Source organism: Condylura cristata, unplaced genomic scaffold (assembly GCF_000260355.1).
Source record: "Condylura cristata isolate star-nosed mole 26May11 unplaced genomic scaffold, ConCri1.0 scaffold00041, whole genome shotgun sequence".
Taxonomy (NCBI): Eukaryota; Metazoa; Chordata; class Mammalia; order Eulipotyphla; family Talpidae; genus Condylura; species Condylura cristata.
Window position 1 is genome coordinate 1,223,567 of NW_004567142.1, and position 20,112 is coordinate 1,243,678.

Here is a 20,112-nt window from a genome sequence, read left to right on the forward strand (position 1 = left end):
TTATTCCTTTTGATATTATGGTAAAAAATAATGATTCTTACTTTGCTTCTTAGATAGTGCATTCTTACTGGATAGAATTACAACTATTTTATATGATTTAGTATCCTGAAAACTGATAAATTTACTAGTCTTAAATATTGGTAGAATACTTAAGGTATTCTACATAAAGTTCATGCCACAGGCAAACAAAAAGGTAGATTTTCATTTATAGTAACCCTCCTACTTGACTTCTATTTCATTTACTTTATCAACTAACTGATCAAGATTGCCTATAGTTTATTGAAGACAAGTGGTTAAAAAGCAGTACCCTTGGGGCCCTCCTTGGTGATGAACAGATTAAAGCACTGCTCTACGAAGCTATCAAAGCCTCTGTGATACAAGCTTAATCCCCAGCCAGGGTGACCCACACGGTGTGGCAGACCTCTCCTGACCCACCAGCTGCTCCCCTCAGCAGTGTACTTCACCAATCTGCCTGTTCTGCCCCTACTCTATCTCCTGGTGAATCCTCTCTCTCACACACACACACACACACACACACACACGCATCTCTGGTATGTACCCCAGTTCTGTATGTATAACTAAATAAATCTTTAAAAAAAAAAAAAAAGCAGTATCCTCTTTTACATCGTTCTTCATTTTGTGTATTTTTTCACCTCAGTTGTAATCCCTATGCACTTCCCATCACTAATTCACCCCTGTGCCATCACCATAGTCCCATGTGCTCTTCCTGCCCCAGTTTTGATCCTGTTCCTCTTGCACCCCTGCAGAATATCGCTGGTTTATAGCTGTTTGTTGGTTTTCATTTTTACTTTATTATAATTGCTTTTCCTTTTCTGATCCCTTACACTCCTGCTAAGTGAAACCATCTGGTATTTTCTTTTTCTTTCTGAATTATTTCACTAAGCATGACCCCTTCCAGCTCCACCCATGTTACTGCAAACGGCATGAGTTTATCTGAGTAATATTCCATAGTGTATATGTACCACATCTTCTTGATCCAGTCATCTGTTGTTGGGCTTTTGGGTTGATTCCACTGTAAACAGTACAGCAATAACCATAGAGGTACAGGTGTCCTAGGTGTCTTTGGGTAGACACCTAGGAGTGGAGTTGCTGGATTATATGGAAGCTCCATTTTTAGCAGTTTGAGAAATCTCCAAACAGCTTTCCATAGTGGAAAGCTTTTTTCCACTTTGCATTTACCAGTTTGCATTCCCACCAGCAGTGTGGGAATTTCTCCACATCCTTGCCAATATTTGTTGTTGCTAGTTTTTTTAATATGTGCCATCCTCACTGGTGGTTTTGATTTGCACTTCTTATCGGTTTCTGTTTCACCATATCCATGTAGAGGGGGCACTGAGACACTGAGAAGAAGATAAACACTGACTGCAATGATATCAAGCTAGAAATCGATTACAAAAAGAAAGCAGGAAAAACCTCTAATTTGTGGAGACTGAACTATATACTACTGAATGACCATTGGGTTAATGGGGAAATTAAAGAAGAAATAAAAGCTATCTCAAGATAAATGATAACAAGGCTACAACCTTCCAGAATTTATGGGATAGAGTAAATGCAGTCCTAAGAGGGACATATATAACAATACAAGCCCACATCAAGAAACAAAAAAGAGTGCCCTCCCTGGTGGTGCAAGGGATTAAAGCACAGCACTATTAACCTATCCTCAGCACAAGTGCAATCTCCAGCCAGGGAGCTGACCCACATGGAACAGCAATGTCTCCTGTCCCACCAGCTGCTCCCCTCAGCAGTGTATTTCTGTTCTGTCTGTTCTGCTCCCCACTGTCTCTGGTGAATCCTCTCATCCCCACCCCCACCCCTTGAATGCATAAATAAATAAATCTTTAAAAAAAAGAGAGATCAAATAAGTAATCTTATCTCTTACCTTAAGAAACTGGGATTGGGGGGAGACAGTTGCAGGAAGGAAATAATAAAAATTAGAGCAGAAACGAAATAGAAATCAAAAGCGCAATCAAAAGATTAATCAAACTAAAAGCTGATTCTTTGAAAAATAAATGAACAAAATAGATAAACTACTAACCAGACTCACAAATGTGTGGTAAAAGGTTAACATCCAAATTACATCAGGAGTAAACAGTATTTATAGCATTATGTTAGTTTCAGAGTACAGTAACACTCTAAACAACTACACAAATCATGATCATAAACTAAAGTCTGGCTTCCATCCACCACCAAACAATCGATCCCTTTACCCATTTTACTCCCACACCCAACCTCCTTCCCCTCTGGAAAGCAAACCCAATATGCTCTTGGAATCTCTTTTTTGGGGTTTTTTGATTGTTTGTTTGTTTGTTTTGCCTGCTTTGTTCTCTTGTTATCTTCTTTATCATACAAGTAAAACTGCATGGTATTTGCCTTTATCCCTCTGACAAATTTCACTTAGCACAATACCCTGCAGTCCATCCTGGTCTGCCTTTTTGTAAAAGGACAAAGTTTTCTTGAACTCTGCTCAACTTTTGATAAGAATTTGTTGGCAGGCCTCCCTGGTGGTAGTCTCCCTGGGTTTAGTCTCAGCCACTGCAGCACAAGTTCAATCACCGGTCAGGGAGCTGACCCACATGACACAGCAGACCGCTCCTGTTTCACCTGCTGCTCCCCTCAGCGGTGTTATCTCAGTCACTCCACCTGTTCTGCTCCCCATTCTGTCTCTGTGGAATCCTCTCACCCTCATGCACCTCTGGCTCATGCTCCAATTCTTGTACACATAAATAAACAAACCTTGAAGAAAAAAAATTGTTGAGGTAATCTAGCTATAAAGCAAAGATTTTGTGCTTCCAGTTTCTTCATCATCTCAAAGATAGCTCAGATCTATGTACAGCTTTTGTAAGTGCCTTTGAAATCTCACAGTCCAGAACACAGCAGAGACCAACAATGGGGTGGGTGAGTTATCCTCTCAGGGGACAGGGGGTCCTCTTTGGCCTTCACTGTAGTATATCCCTCAGGACAAAACGTTCAGCTTCACCTGACAGCTTGTTTAATGAAGATTCTCCAGTCCAACCTATACTAGTCAGGTCAGAATCTACATTTTAATACTATCTTCAGCCTCAACTGCGCAGAGTAAGGGGGAGAGGCTCCCAATCTACATCACGGATCTCTCCTAGCTGGGCATCCCAATTACTTGAGTAGTTATTGAAAGAGCATTTTCAAGGTGACATCTAGGTATCTGGAATTTTTATAAAGTTTCACAGGTGGTTCTGATGTACAGCAGGGATCAAAAACTGAGATAACAGCACTGATGTACCCCCTCAGGCTACTCTCTGAAGGAAAAAAAGAAAGATGAGAAAATCCAGATCCATAATTATGGAAATGCCCTGACAGCACAGGCTTGTTCCAGTCCAACAACTGTATGAGTACATATGTGATACTCTGAGTATGTGTGCATGTGTGTGCAGGGCAGGGATCATGGGGGGGAAGGCAAAGATTTCACCAAGTCCCAGGAGTCTGAATGTAGACAGAAAGGGAGAAGGCAAAAATGGAGGCAGGATGAGGAGAGGAGAGTCCGAGGCAGAAACCCCACCCCAGTCCACATGACCCTGAAAAGCCTTCTTCCTGTAGAAGGCACAACACAGAGAAGGAAGCACCTCAGCGCTGACACTCAGAAGTGGTGGTTGTGCGCATTCCTCGGACCGAGCTCTCCTCTCAGAGGAGCACAGAGCAGCAGCAGACACCATGGAGGTCCCCCAAGCCCATGCCTACAGAGGGCGCAATCCCTACCAGGGGCTGCTGCTGGCAGGTGAGAGGGGACGGTTGGGATGAGGGCAAAATGCAACCAAGTCACTAAACATTGTTCTTACTCTCTTACCTCGGAACTTAAACACAAGGACATGCAGCAGGAACAGGTCACAAAATGAAGAGAGAGGGTCTTTAGAGCAGGGGGTTAGGGAGGCATCTCCCAAGGATGTCCTGAGGGCAAGCAGGGATCTGAGGGCAGGGAGGGGGTGAGGAGAGCATGCACCAGGTGACAGTATTCAGAGGAAATAAAAAACTCAGTTTCAGAGGTAATGTGAGGGCGCACAGGCTGAGGGATTAGGGATCCGCTTCCCATGCCAAAACATAGGTCCAGCTATTGATCAGTTTCTGTTACTTCCCTCCTAGTCTCGCTATCAGAATCCTGGGTCCCACCCACTACTGCCCAGCTACTTGTGGAATCGGAGCCATCCACACTTGTAAGTGACGTTCTTATCTATGTTCGTGACCTGCCACGGCATCTCCTAAGCTATGTCTGGTACAAAGGTGAAAATATAGACGGCAATCATCAACTTTCATCTCTTATAATAAACACACAAGAAACGTTCCCAGGACCTGCATACAGTGGCCGAGAGATAATCTACCCCAATGGCACCCTACTGATCCGGAACGCCACCCAGGAGGACTCAGGAGCCTACACCCTCGCGGTCATAAAGTCAGATTTTCAAGTGGAAATAGCAGCTGCACATCTCTCCATTCACAGTGAGTGATTCCTCTCTGAGCGCTGGGTGTGGTGATGGGGAAGGGATGAATTCTACTTCACACTGCAGATTGGCGTGAATACCTCCATTCCTCTCTGCATTATGTCCCCAGGTTGGGGTTTACCCATGTAGCACAGGACACTCACAGCAGAGACAAACTCAAAATATTACTCCCCCAAATCCAGACCCTTCAGACATTCCCTGCAGAGAGAAGTCCAGATATTGAAGAAACCCAGCAGCGAGAGATCAGTCTGAGAAAAAGCACTGGGCGCCACCATGAATATGACCCTAGGGCCCTGCAGGAGTCAGTCACAGCCTAACTGAGGATCTTGCAGCAAAGATCAGGTCCCAGAAACCACATCTCAGAACCCTGACCCAGGAACTCTGGCTCCTGTGACTCCAGTGAACCCATGCCAGGTTATACAAATAATGCCATTATTTGGGCTGCCATTAATCTGGGCAGCTCCCCTATATAAACATAAGTCAGTTAATTAGGAATGATTTAAGGGAAATTCCAGACTGAATGGCAAGAGCATTTACCATTTAAACTGTTATTACTGAGGGGAAACTCAGCCACACCGGGGTACAGCCACTGTGTCAGAGCCATGCACACATGACCCACCAGTCAGAGTCACAGCCCCTGTCTGCAGACACACAGCCATCCTCGCTCCACCTCGGGCTTACTGGGCATATAGTGCCCTGAAAGCAGCCAATCGTAGAAACCCATTCTTCTCCAATCCCCAGCTCAGTGGGAGAGCGTCTGCTCTGGGGAATGAGAGTAATGAAGAATTTATCCACAATGGATAAATTCTATGACTCTAGAATTTCTATAACTCTAGAAGTAAAGTACCTGCATCAACTATCACATTCAGGGTCAAGAATGCACAGACCACCCCCTTAGGGCCCATCCACACCTCCCTGCACTGGACCTGAGATCACTTGTTCTTTCCTGGTATGTACGTGTCATTCCCACTGGTGTAAAATGCACGGAGTTTGCCCTCTCACTCCTTTCATTCAGCTAAAATCCATTTCCCCGGACTTTATTCCTTCACTTTGTACTTCTGACTCCTCACAAAGGACCTTGGGTGCATATGGGGCTCTTGGGTCTAGAAAGTCCCAAATAGAGGAAGGGAATTTGTAACCAGAAAAGGTAAGAGTTTCTCAAACTCAGGAGCAACTTTATTGTGAATTGCATAGACTTCACATATTCTAATATAACCCTTATCAGTTAAATGATTTACAAATGTTTTCTTGCATTCTCTGATATACCTCTCAATTTTATGTTGTTTTCTGATGCACTGAAGTAATTTTATTTTTCTATTTTTTCTTTTGCTGTCTACATTTCTGGTATATCCAGAAGTCAATTGCCAAATTCAATGTCATAGAGCTTTTCTCCTACTTTCTTCTAAGAGTTTTACAGTTGTTAATCCTACATTAAGGTATCAGATCCCTTTTTTATTAAGCTTGGTATATGATATAAAGGGACAATTTCCTTTTTTTTTTTTTTTTTGCATATGTATATACAGTTTCCCAACACCATTTCAAGGAGAGACACTGGCTTCTGAACAGTAGTTATGGCAACCTTGTTGAAAATCACCTGACCATATATCATGGGTTTGTCAAGGACCTCTATGCAAACTCATCAGTCTATAGATCTGTCTTCCTCAGTACCACATAATTTTCATTCAGGTAGTGTTGCAGTAGGTTTTAAATCAGAATGAGTTATTCAATTTTATTCTATCTGAAGGTTATTTTGGCTTCTTCAGAGCACTTGAAATTCCATAATAATACATGTCTATAGAATTATGATAGGGATTATACTGAATATGTGGATCTCTTTAGGTAGTATTCTCATGTTAACAATATTTTAGTTTTAATTCATCAAGATGGAACAGTTTTTTATTTCTTCAATTTCTTTCAGCAGCACTTTGTAGATTTTAGGGCACATTTTGCAAGCTCAATTAAATACAATCACAATGGTTTTACCCCATTTGATGTTATGGTAATAGTAATTGTATTCTTGATTTGCTTCTTAGAATTACAACTGTTTTATGTGTTGATTTAATTTTCTGCAACCTTGTTGAATTTACCAGTTTTAAATTACATTAGTGGAATTTTAAGACATACTACATACAAGTTCATGCCAACAGCAAACAGTATTTTCATTTTTCCTTTCCATTTGTAACCTCTTTGTCTAGCTATATTTTATATTATGAACTACTGGCCACAACTTCAGGTAGTATGTTGACTTCCTATAATATGTTAGAACAGCATCCTCATCTTATTCCTGATCTTAGAGAAAGTTTTTGAATCTTCCCACTGAGCATGATATTACCTGTGGGTTACTTTACATGAGATTTTTTTATATTCAGTAGTTTCCCTCTAATCCTAAGAGTATATGTACTTTAATTAAAACTCTAAAATATTTCTCTAGAAATATCTTTCACTGTGATATTCAAACCACAGACCTGAAAGTTAAAGACCTCTTCAAAATGATAAATCATTTAAATATTATAATTGGAACACTGTCATGTCCTAATTCATAAAGACTGTGTTGAACTATCCTTATTGCCTCAGGAATAATTTAACAAAAACTATATAGCTCCTTACTTGTGTTAATCTCAAATGTTTGATAGACATGAGTGTCACATGACAACAGAACAGATAATGTAAATAAGCTATTTTTTAAATAAGTTATTGTATATAAAGTTGTGGAAAAGGGTTACATGAAAATCCATGGCAGATAATTTACCCTTCATGAGGATGCTAGACATGTAAGAAGTGTTTCCTGGTCCTGATACTATAAAGATTGCCATGGAAACATTTTGGAGGTCTCAGTGCATTAATAATGGCTTTGCAGTGTAGACTGAAGCTTTCTCCTTGTTGATGGTCACCAAAACAGACACAGCTTCTGGAGAGGTCATTGACATTCTCAGGTTTCCATTATAGACTCTGCATCCCCATGAAAAATTATTATCATTAAGAAAGTAATGTGGTCACAACCCAGATCCATGATCAGTCGCTCACCTTCCTTATTTCTCCACAGAACCAGTGGCACAGAACTATGGCCAAGTGAGCAAAGTCAAAGCCCTAGAAAATGACACTGTATTTCTGACATGCCTCATAAATGACACTGTGATCTCTATTCGGTGGTTCTTCAATTACCAGAATCTGAGTATCACAGAGAGGAAGAAACTATCCAGGGACAACAGGATCCTCACCATAGACAACATCAGAAAGGAGGATGCAGGGAATTATCACTGTGAGGTCTACAGCCAAGTTGGTTCCCACAAAAGTATTGACATCATTCTTGAAGTGCTGTAGTGATCCTTCTTCCCTCCTTTGACAAATAAAATTCTAAATCAAAATATCTAACCTGAATCACAATAGTTGTGATGTACTTACTTTCTTGACTGCACATGAATACTCAATGGTGGAGATGGAATGTCCTGAGAAGTTTGTATTGCAAGGACAAATGCACAAAAATATGAACTGACATGGTCATTACTGTTGGCCTAAGATCATATTATACTCCTAGGTCTCCCTGGTGGTGCAGAGGTTAAAGTCTCAGTGCTATTATGTTATCACCAGCCACTGCAGCCTAAGTTTGAACCCCTAGTCAGGGAGCTGACACACATGACACAGCAGACCTCTCCTGTCTCACCCACTGTCCCCCTCAGCAGTGTGTTTCAGTCGATCTACCTGTTCTGCTCCCCACTCTGTCCCTGATTAATCCTCCCACCCCCTGCACCTCTGGCCTACCCCCCAGTTCTTGTATGCATAAATTTGAAAAATAATAAAATCTTTTAAATAATTAATTTAAAAGTTTTTTTTAAAAAGATCTTATTCCACTCCTGATCCCACCTCCGGTAAGTCTCCATAGCACCATCTCCCTGTGGCTGTACACATCACAGTGGTGGGTTCTCATGATAAGTTCAAGATTCACAGCTCATCCCCTATGTCAGGGGGAGGTGTGAATGGTCCCAAGACTATGATATGAGATAAGGGAATATACAGGAGACAACTATCAGTTGAAAAGATCCAAGATGAAATGCACTTACAAAATGCTACTTGCCTAAATACTCTTAGTCAGTGGTGGGAGGACAGGGTTCTGAGCCCTCAGGTTGAGGATGGAGTCCTAGGAGAATGTGCACTCACTCAAGGGAATTTGCCTCACATCCACAGATCCCACCCCACCTCAGCGTACCTGTGTGATATCTCCCTAAAGAATAGTGTTTGAGTCATTGACACTCTCCTCTAGGGTATGGGACTTCTTGGGCTGCCCCCAACCACCAGGGACACATGCAAGAACATATGCCTTGCCATGTGAGTTTTTACCATCATCCCACAAAGATCACTGCAGTCACGGGAGATATAAGCCTAATTGGTACATAAACCCCCATACCAGGACCAGCCCTTAAAGCCTCAATCCCCCCCAGGATCTCTTTGCTCTCAGAAATGGTTTTTACCTCTCCAAACCACAAGGATTACTAGAGATTCACACATCCTTGGGAAATGGTCTGAGTGACTGGCCATATAGGGCTTGGCTTCATTCCTACCCTTAATTTTTCCAAAACCTCTCTAAAACATTATTCCCCAGGCCTATATAAATGTGCACCCCTGAACTCAAAATGTAAAGAAGTTTACCCTAAATTCTTCCTGACTTTATGTGAACAATTGGACACAGATGTGTACAAAAGAAACAAATCAGTGACCATTCTCATGTAGGCTACAACATACAGTGTCACTGTGTTGTCAACACTATAAACCTGGCTAGTGGTTCTAACCCTCTCACAGCTGCTCCCACCATTCAAGCAAAAGGCATAGAGTGGCCTCAAAAATTTTTAAATGCTAATACCTGATGACCCAGCTATATCACTGCTAAGTGACCCAGAAAATATGAAAACACTAATATCAACAGATCTATGCACTTCTATGTTCATAACAACATTCTTCACTGTAGCCAAGACATGGAACAACCCAAATGACTGACTGATGACTAGAGAAATTGTGGAATGTGGGCCCTTCCTGGTGGTGCAACAGGTTAGGACACAGCACTGCAAGCTGTCAGTAGCTGCTTTAATGCGAGTTTGATCTACGGCCCCAGAGGTGACCCACATGACGTGGCAGACCTCTCCTGTCTGGCCCACTGCTCCCCTCAGCAGTGTGCTTCGTCAATCTGCCTGTTCTGCTCCCCACTCTGACTCTGTTGAATCCTCTCACCACCCCTGCACCTCCATCCTGTACCCCAGTTCTGTATGCATAAATAAGTAAATCTTAAAAAAAGAAAAAAGAGGCCCTCCCTGGTGGTGCAGCGGGTTAAAGCACAGCACTGAGAATCTAAAGCTGCTTCCACATGAGTTCGATTCCCTCCTGCCCCAGAGGTGACCACATGGCGTGGCAGACCTCTCCTGACCCGCCTGCTGCTCCCCTCAGCAGTGTACTTCGTAGATCTGCCTGTTCTGCTTCCCACTGTCTCTGGTGAAGCCTCTCACCGCCCCTGAGCCTCTGGCCTGTACCCCAGTTCTGTATGCCCAAATAAATAAATCTTTAAAAAAAAAAAAAGAAGAAAGAAAGAAAGAAAGATTTATTTATCTGACATTTGCACAAAACCACTTAACTGTCTGAAGTGAGTGTCAGGTTCATTTTCTGGATGACCATCACAGAGCTCGCTGTGGCCCATAAATGACTGATCTCCCGGCCCTCCCTGGTGGCGCAGCGGGTTAAAGCGCAGCACCGAGAAGCTAAAACCACTTCCGCATGAGTTCGATTCCCGCTGGCCCCAGAGGTGACCACATGGTGTGGCAGACCTCTCCTGACCCACCCGCTGCTCCCCTCAGCAGTGTACTTCGTTGATCTGCCTGTTCTACTCCCCATTCTGTCTGTGGCGAAGCCTCTCACCGCCCCTGAGCCTCTGGCCGGTAGCCCAGTTCTGTATGCACAAATAAATAAAATCTTTAAAAAAAAAAAATGACTGATCTCTCATTCATGGGCCCCAGTCCGCAGTTCTACTCGCAATAATTCACCTTCTCTTTCTCCACAGAGTCAGTTTCGCTAGCAAGCAAAAGCACAATCATTGAACATTGGGACCTCATGGTCCTGACCTGCCTCAGTAATGACACTGGGTACTGTGGAACTTCAATGAGCAGTGTCTATGGCTTACAGACTGGACGAAACTGTCCTTAGAAAACTGCTCCCTCACTACAGAACCAGCCAGAAGGCAGAATGCTGGAAATCATCTACATTCGTCTCTACCCTTCTATGTTTCACCCCACTTCCCATGCTTTTCCCAGGGCACACAAGGCCACCTCAGTATGCCAATCCTAACACAAGAGCAGAACCCACCCCTCAGTCTGCTGAAGGGCTGCATTCAAAGTAGTTATAGAACTGGGATCTGAGGGGAGAAGCACCCAGTGCTCCCATCCAAGCGGGTGACCAAGGTCACAGGCCCCTCCTCGGGTCTCCCTGGAGAGGATCCAGGAATGTGCCCGCATCTCTGGCAGGAGAGGGGTTGGGGGGGGCCTTTCAGAAAGGCATTGTGAGATTAGGAGGGTATGTGGAGGAAGCAACAGTGGAATGTGCTGGTGGATGGAGGGCCTGGAAGAGAGAATTCTGGGTGAAGGTTAGGACCTGGGTCTGAGGAATGCACAGGAGCAAACAAAGAGAAGAGGTTGGAGGAAAGTTGCACCCTCATAAAGCAAGGTGGTGAGATTTGTGGGCAGTGGCTACATAGGTTTCATCTGGGTCCTGCTGGCTCTCCCTCCCAAGGGCAAGTCCTGGGCACACCATCCAAGAGGAGGCACCTGTGGTTCAGCCAACAGTCCTGTGGTTGCTGACTACTTCCTGCCTGTGCACCTCAGGACATTCTGTCTTTCTTCCTCTATCCCTGGCCCAACCTCCTCTTTGAAGTATGTTTTGAGGACTAAGTCCTAGGTCATGTGTCTGAGGGGGAGCAGAAAACATCCCTGATCATTAGCTTGAGAAAGAATGTCAGGGACTCTGGCTCCCCATATTTTACAGAAAGAGCTTGACCACACCTGCTCACAATGGTCCATCTACAAAGAGTTTGTTTGTCCTATTTGTCCTGGAATAGCAGTGAGAGCCTAAGACAGATCTCACAAGGTCAGCACATTCCTGTCAGAGGCTATGTATGGGACATGAGACACCTAGTTCTGCCTGGAGGGGTGGGCAAAGCACAAGTCCTGGGAGAACCTCAATTCTGTGGCCCACAGTGAGATTCTCTCTGCCCAGAAATATAAGTGGGTTACCCCCAAGAGACACGAAGGACTTGTGTCCCAATTCACTGCCACCTCAGAGGAGGCAATGAAACATTTGTTCCTCCTCCCTTAGACACCTTCCAGATTCTTCTCAATCACAATTTTGTGTCCAGAGGGTTGTGCCCTACTGGATAGTGGAAGGAGGACAGTATCTGCTGTCAGGGTAGAGGGCTGGCAGGGGCTAAATAGGGAACCACCCTACGCCAGAAGGCAAGGCCCCTGCAGGGAGAAGTGGAGATCCAGGCTCTGGGTGCTGGCACAGGGAGACAATCATGATTCCCTCAGATCACACACCTCCCTAGTGGGGATATACACTGTCCCCAATCTGGCCCTAGTACCAGCCCAAAAAGAGCATTTGAACTCCAAAATCTGGGGTCACCTTGAAGTCCATGGGCAGCCCACATGACAGACCTCAGCAGCCAGAAGGACCAAAAATCCACAAGCCTACTAGTCCCAGATGTATTATTGTATAGAGAAAACCCAAAAGGATATACCAATACCAAACAGATAATAGGAATAGGCAATGAACTCAACAAAGTGAAAGTTACAAAATCCAAGTTAAAAAATCTGAAGTCTTTTTTATAGACAAGCAACAGAAGATAATGAAATAAAGAAAATAATTCCATTCCCAATCACTTCAAAAAGAATCAAATGTTTCAGAACTAGGGTAACCAAGGCGGTGAAGGCTCTTGATTGGGAAGTGCCGGTGTTATTAAAGCATTTAACATGAGCCAATTGTCAGGAAATTCCTTTATATCAATCGACAGATTTGTAACTCCTTTATACATGTAAGTTCTTTATAAACTGACAAATGGATTCCCTGACAAGCAACCCACAGAGGCTATAACCAGAGCCTAGGCAGGGAGGGAAAAGCAGAACAAGAGCATTAGGAGCTGGCTTTATCTCAGCAGTTACTTTGGAATAGCTCCACCTTCGGCCATCAAAAACCGGCGCAAAACATAAAGAATGTGGCCAGGTCATCATGGAAAGTACTACACACAATGGGGCAACAATTTTCATAGCAGCTACTACTAAAGTGAAACAGAAAGACTGGTGGCATCTTTTTGCTTTTTCTGTTATTAATAATTCCCTGAAGTTTCATTTTAAAGAAACATGGCCCACATTCAAATCTTTGGGGTTGGTAAAGGTATTTAAAGGGTTGTATGTGTATTTTCTTTACCTCTGGGGACAAGCTTAGGGGAGAAAACCAGAACAGAATATCTGAATATCACTTTTCAAATTTTCTACTTATCTAATTATTCACCACAGTTATTATTTTAAAAAATCCTACCTTTCTGGGCCCTCCCTGCTGGGGCAACGGATTAAAGTGCAGCCCTATGAAGCTAGCTGCAGCTGCGTCAGCACTAATTCAGCTAGGGAGATGATCCACATGGCATGGAGACCTCTCCCGACTCACCTTCTGTTCCCCTCAGCAGTGTACTTGTCAATCTGCCTGTTCTGCTCCCCACTCTGTATCCAGTGAATCCTCTTACCACCCCTGCTTCTCTGGCCTATACCCCAGTTCTGTATGCATAAATAAATAAATATTTATTAAAAATCCTTTCTTTGGGCTCTATTTTCTTATAGGGTTGTTTCCCAACCATTTATTCTGAGCCTATGTTTATTTAGGAACGCAGGTGTGTTTCCTGAAGATAGCAGATAGTTAGATTCTGTTTTGTTTTGTTTTGTTTTGTTTTTAAGATTTATTTATTTATTCATTCATAGAGAACTCAGGTGTAAGCCAGAGGTGCAGGGGCGGTGAGAGGATTCATCAGTGACAGGGTGAGGAGCAGAATAGGCAGATCAATAAGTACACTGCTGAGGGGCGCAGTGGGAGGGTCAGGAGAGGTCTGCCACACCATGTGGATCACCTCCTGGGCTGGAATAGAATTCACACTGAAGTGGCTGCAGCCAGCTTGCAATGCTGTGTCTTAACCTGCTGTGCCACCAGGGAGGGCTGGATTCTGTACCTTAATCCAACCAGTCACTCTGTGCCTTTGGATTGATGAGTATAGTGTATTTACTTATTCTACTTACCACAACTTTACTGCCATAGTAATCCAGGTCTTCATGCCAGTCTTAATTTCTGAGGCCAACTGCAAGTACGGGTGCTTCAGACCCGACTTGTCCAAGTGATCAAAAAAAGACCAGCTCTGGGGTCTCATGTAGTTCAACTTCTTTCTTGACCTGTAAGATGGAAATACAAAATGACAATATCTATTTGCTAAGGTTGTATATAGTTAAGAGTGAATGAGTGGGGTGATGCACAGCAAATACTTACAGCAAAAATACCTTACATGTCTGCTTCCCCACTTCACTATAAAATGGAGAGAATTTAACCACGCTCACTAAGGTAAATAGCCTAATACAGAGACTCACTACCTCTACTACCCATCCCTACACACATTCAAAAGGTGTGAAATTGCAAAGAGGTTGTATCTGCTGTCCTCATGTGGCCACAGAGGGGAAAGACACAGCCCTCTCCCAGAAGCTTGGAAACTGAGCTTTGGGTGAAAATTAGTTATCCTAGTGCTGCTCCTTCCTCTTTTCCTCCATATTTGTTAACTTACACAAAGAAATAACCATGGGCAGAGGAAGGCAGTCCACATTTCCAAATCAACAAAATTCCCTCTCCAAGAACAGTGAGTGATCTGCAGGGGAGGCAAGGGGGATTCTACTCTGGGCAGGTTATTTAATTTCCTCCAGCCAGTTTCATTTTTGCAAAATAGGAATTCTCACTGAAGTCTTTGGGAACTAAATGGGATCCCACGTGAAAAACTCTTAAGAAAATAGCTCAGCATCGCAGGGCCTCCCTCGTGGTGCAAGGGGCACAGCACTATGACGCTGTCGCAGCCAGTGCAGCACAAGTTCAACCCCCAGCCAGGGAGCTGAACCACAGGGTGCAGCAGGCCTCTCCTGTCTCCCCACTGCTCCCCTCAGCAGTGTGTTTCTATAGATACACCTGCTCTGCTCCCCACTCTGCTCCCTCCTCTCGCCCCCTGCACCTATGGCCTGCAATCCATTTTTCTATGCAAAAATACATACATCTTTAAGAATAAAGGCCCCTCCCTGGTGGCGCAACGGGTTAGGATGTAGCACTGCAAGCTGGCCACAGCTGCTTCAGTGCAAGTTCAATCCCCAGCCCCAGAGGTGATCCACAAGGCATGGCAGACCTCTCCTGACCCACCTGTTGCTCTCCTTAGTAGTATATTTTGTCTATCTGCCTGTTCTGCTCCCCTCTCTGTCTCTGGTGAATCCTCTCACTGGTCCCGCACCTCTGGCTTGTACCCCAATTCTGTGTGCATAAATAAATATTAAAAAAAAAAAAGCTTTTAAAAACCAGGGCTCTCCCTGGTGGTACAACGGATTAAAGCACCACATTATGAAGCTCTCCGAAGCCACTAAAGCACAAGTTCCATCCCCAGCCATGGAACTGACCCATATGGTGTGGCAGACCTCTTTTGACCCACCTGCTGCTACCTTCAGGAGTGTACTTTGTCAATATGCCTGTTCCCCACTCTGTCTCTGGCAAATCCTCTCTCCCCCATGCCTCTGGCCTGTACCCCAGTTCTTTGAACGTAAATATTTAACAAAAAAAAAAAAACAGTTCGGGGGCCCTCCCTGGTGCAGCAGGTTGGAGCACTGCAATGAGAAGCTAAGCCATGCCATGGCCGCCTCAGTGTGAGTTCGACCCCTGCCCCAGAGGTGATCCATACTGCACAGCAGCAAGAGCAGACCTCTCCTGCCTCTCCTTATGCTCCCCTCAGCAGTGTACTTTGTCCACCTACCTGTTCTGCTCCCCGCTCTGTTTCTGGTGAATACTCTCTCTGCCCCTGAACCTCTGGCCTGTACCCCAGTTCTGTATGCATAAATAAATAAACCTTTTTTTAAAAAAACCTAATTCAGCATCTGACACTCAAGAATTCAGAATAGACACTCAAGTGATCATATTGAAAAATTGCCTGGTGAGATTTAGCTCTAATTCATAAGGTCCTTAATTTTAGAGGGAAGGAAAACAAGGTCGAAAAAGGGGAGAGACTGGACCAGGATATCCCATGTCAGGGGCTGAGGCCAGGCTGGAGTGCAGGTTCCCAGAGAAAGAGAGAAAAAGAATATCTGCAGCCTTCCTGGTTGCTGGCCTTGATGCAGTTATTTTGCCAACAATCCTCCTCCCCATCTGGCCTCCTCCCTTCACCATGTGCACAACCCATTTCCAGCCCTGCCACCACCTCCCTGGACATATTTAGCCCTCCTCACACCTCCCATGTCTCCACAACACTTATGGACCACAGGACAAAGCAGAAAGACAATTTTTAGAATTTATTTGGTTATATAAAGGGCTCTCTGTGTTTGGTCCAGCAACATGGTCAATGCCGGAAGGCAAGCAGGAGGCCTGAGAGGATGGCCCAAGCAGGACGCAAAGCGGAGGGCTGTGCACCAGCAAACTGGGCCTTCTCTAAGATGTTGATGACCTCAGTAACTCTCATACTCCCAATATTCTGAAATTTTGTTAAAATTTTGTTCTGCTCAAAAGCACAGCCCATGAGGAGAAAGGTGGTATTCAGAAACCCTGCAAGGAAGAGAGGAAGGAGTCAGGGACACTTGAAAGACTCAGGCCATGTCCTTCCTTCCAGATATACCTCACAAACCAGGACACCTGCTTTCCCTCCAGACCCTGGGGCACCAGACACCCTTCTCCTTCCTCCTTAGAGTTCATGTGCCTGGTCCCTGCAACCCCAATTCCATCTCCACCTCCCCCACTCTTCTCTCAGAGATGGGAAATACTAGACAGCATAAAGTAAGAATTTAATAAAGTTTCTCTCCTCTCACCTGCCTGAAATTTTAAGGTAGAACTGTAACACATAGATGCATCATAGGGACAAGGTTCAGTGGTGACAAAATTTGGCAAACAATCTGTAGAGCGCCCACCCACACAGGTTGGGCAACTCTGGGGAGAATATGCTATAGTCTGCGGAGTGTTGGCCTTGAGTTGCACGAAAGGATCCAAGCTGGTAAGGTTGTTGCAGAGATATGTCCGGCACACACGGCTGTAGGAGGCAATGGACACTCCAGGTGGTGAAACGAGGTAGGAGACTTGCTGGGGGTAAGATGGAATTGGGCTGCAGCCTTTAAAACCTACAACTCCCTTTCTGGTCCCTGAGGAGCATGGAATTAGACAGTTCTGATCAGTGTGGTCAGCCTCACCCAGCATCATCACATCCACCCTCTACCTTGCTCCTTCCCGTCACCAGCTCTGCCTCTCTCCCAGTGTCTACTCACTGCAGCTGTATTGGGCTCAGTCCCTGGGGTCTCCAACTACATCTTCCTCACTCATCCCCCCAAAGGCGTCCCTTTGCTCCTCTCTCCCTTCTGTTCCATCCTTTTTATGTCTCCCAATAGCCCCCTCCTCCTGGAATCTGCTCACTCATCCCACCCACATCACAGCCAACTGCCATTATGTAATGTTCAACAAGACAATGGGACAAATATCTAGAACTCAAGTCAAGAGTCTCTAGGTACAGGGATAGAGGTGGAGAGTAGGAGAGGAAACAAATAGAAATGTCTCAAAGCCATTTCCCTTCACCTGTCTCGATGAGCACCAGAGTCTCCTCGCAGCCCTCATTCAACTTACACACCATGCTCCTCAATAGAAGCCACTTCCAGTTATGGAGGGTAACAGCTCTGAAGAGTGAGGATGTTGCTTCATAGCACAAAAGAGCCCCAACCCCTGAGAAGAGAATGTTCTTGCAGTCATCTGCCTTCTCAGCCCCTGAAGTGCCAACCAAGAACCCAGCCCCCATAGAGTCTGTCAGAACCCTAAGGAGTTCAGACACCAAGCCCTCCTTTCCCCAGTGACATGAATCCATGATTCTACCCTCTGGGAGTCCCAAAGTACCCAGCCAGATAGGACATACGAGGCATAGTGGAGATGGCCCCTAGGAGGCAGAAGAGCTGCACAGATTTCAAATGCTGGTGTGCCATGGTCCTGTGTCTGGTTCCTGGATGGTAGAGGTCAACCTGGAATCAATTTCAATCTAGATCTCAAGTTAGGTTCTTGTCAGTCCCCGAATGTCCACCTGTCTCTCTCTGGCTCACTGATTCTGGAGCAGAAAGATGACTTTCAGTTTCTGTGGCGTAGGGCCCCTGACCTTCAGAGACAGTCTCTCCAACCTCATCATCTTCACTCCTACCTAAGCTAAGCCCAGCACATTAGTTTCTCAAATCACAACTCTCACTCTCCTGCATAGGTCCTTCCAGTGCTGGGCAGAGGGATATGGTCCATTCAAAAGATTACTATTATGCAAGTTGTTCTCCAGTCAGAGAAAATGAGATCTGAACAAAGGTGCATGTGAAAACTGACATATTACTAAGCAACCCTTAGTTTGAAGAGAATATTTTAAAGTATTTAGAACTGAATAATGAACATGCTACATATCACACACACATGCATGTAAATTTGGTGAAAACTGAAATAAGGAAGGTCTGTAGTCTGGTGATGAGTTGTGCCAATGTCAAGTTCCTGCTTAAAGACGGCAGTTATAAGATGTCCCCACCAGGAAGCTGCAAAAAAGGTTGTTATCTCTCTTCTCAGCAAAGAATCACTTCAAAATGCAAGCGGTTTTTAGTCATATGTTGAAATTCGGGACCTAACTCGGCAGTATTTAGAAGAAAATTTATGATTTAAATATACTTATCAGGAAACAAAGCATTTAAAAATATGTTCATGAATCAACTCAAGAAGTTGTATAAGGTGCAACAAAGCATTCCACCACCATTGCCCCCCAAAAAAGACAGATATGCAGATATCACTGAAATAGAAAACAAAATTATCAAAAACTAACATTCAACAATTGACAATATTAATATCATAATTCTCAAACAAATCTAATGAACAGAAAGAAGGTGCAAATATAATAAAGTAAAAACTAGAAAGAAAAAGATGTCAAACTTAAGTAATAAGATAGCATTAACAACTATAAATTTGAAAACGCCGATTAAGTGACTAAATTTCCAAAATAATACGAAAGGCCAAAATTGACACAGAAGAGTGCAATTTCTTAAACCAACAGGAATGGCCACAGCTCTCTCAACAACTGACAAGAAAAAGACAATAACCCAATGGGAAAGTGGACCAAGCACATGAAAAGCAACCAGAAAGGCTAACAAACATAGAGCTACCCAAGTCCTACAATAATCAGAGAAATGTTGTCTCAAATATTGTCAAAGCAGCAGGAAGCTGTAAAAAGATAAGCACTGGCAGAAATCTGGCACCATTGTCTTGGGGATGGCAGGAGTGCAACAGAGTCCTCTTCTGGATCCTGAGTATAGAGGAGTTGACATTTTTGATCAGCGGCCTCCCAGGTGGTGCAGGGGTAGCAAGTCAACACCATCAAGCTATGACCAGCACTAAGCCATGCAGCCCGCATTCGCTCCCCAGCCAGAGTGACCCACAGGGCGCAGCAGACCCCTCCTGTCTCCCTGCTGCTCCCCTCAGCAGTGGGATTCAGTAGATGGACCTGTTCTGCGCCCCAGTCTGTCTCTGATGAATCCTCACCACCACCAACAGCCCCTGCCCCGCCACATACACACACGTATCTCTGACCTACAAGCCAGCTCTTGTGTAAATAAATAAAAATAATTGTTTTAAACTTTTGATCAAAGTCTCAGGCTGAAAGCAGCACTCTGAAGAATCTGCTAATACTTAAGCCAAATTGTCTACAAATACTCATTTCCGATAAATCTTAAGTCCACAACAGTTCTCCACGCTGTCTACACGGGAACACGCCAAGAAGGCAGCACAACGGTGGTGGGGTGAGCTGAAGGCACCATGGCGATCCTCCCTGAGACCGGTGGTGTAGGCGCGACAGCGGGGTGCTCCTGGGGAATACCAGGCAGCGCACAGCAGCTACTGCTCCAGTGTGCACGCGGCAGACACATGGGCGGATGGCAAAAGCACGGCGCTATTTTCCACAGTAAATGACGTACCATCCCGTGCAAAAATTCAAAACTCATGCACACAAAATCCTGTGTTTCTTGCAAACACACACACAAACCAAATGGTACTCGGAACCCCCTGAAAGGCGGTGGGAGGGGGGCGGTGGCACGACGTGGGAGCCACGCAAAAGCGCAACAATATGCATGCAACGAAGTTCAGAGGCTTTGGGCCCAAACAGCGATGGGCGCTGGCGTCCTTCCCTCTCCAGCTGCGGGCCGTGGGGTCTGGTGCAATGTGTTCAACTGAGTCATAAAAAGGGTAAGAGTAACCAAAGGGGGAAAGGCTCAAGAAAAAATAATTAAATGTATTAGCAACATCTCACAGGGTCACTGTGGGAAATTAAGATTATTTCTAT

General features: G+C 44.6%; 1 protein-coding gene across 1 annotated transcript; it reads right to left on the bottom strand.

Moving 5' to 3' along the window:
• Positions 1 to 16,128: 16,128 nt before the first annotated feature.
• On the bottom strand, positions 16,129 to 17,743 carry LYPD4 (LY6/PLAUR domain containing 4). Its single transcript, XM_004693923.1, has 4 exons — positions 17,677 to 17,743; positions 17,346 to 17,489; positions 16,592 to 16,918; positions 16,129 to 16,331 (listed from the first exon to the last, which is right to left on the bottom strand). The coding sequence occupies exons 1-4, from the start codon at positions 17,741 to 17,743 to the stop codon at positions 16,129 to 16,131; spliced, it is 741 nt and encodes a 246-aa protein (XP_004693980.1).
• Positions 17,744 to 20,112: the final 2,369 nt, after the last annotated feature.

Excerpts from the sequence above, each read along its gene's own strand:
- LYPD4 (XM_004693923.1), bottom strand. The coding sequence starts at position 17,743 with ATGGCACACCAGCATTTGAAATCTGTGCAGCTCTTCTGCCTCCTAGGG. Across the intron at positions 17,490-17,676 it reads GGCCATCTCCACTATGCCTC|GGGTTGGGGCTCTTTTGTGC; the intron begins GTATGTCCTATC and ends TTCTCTTCTCAG. Across the intron at positions 16,332-16,591 it reads TACCTTAAAATTTCAGGCAG|GGTTTCTGAATACCACCTTT; the intron begins GTGAGAGGAGAG and ends TCTTCCTTGCAG.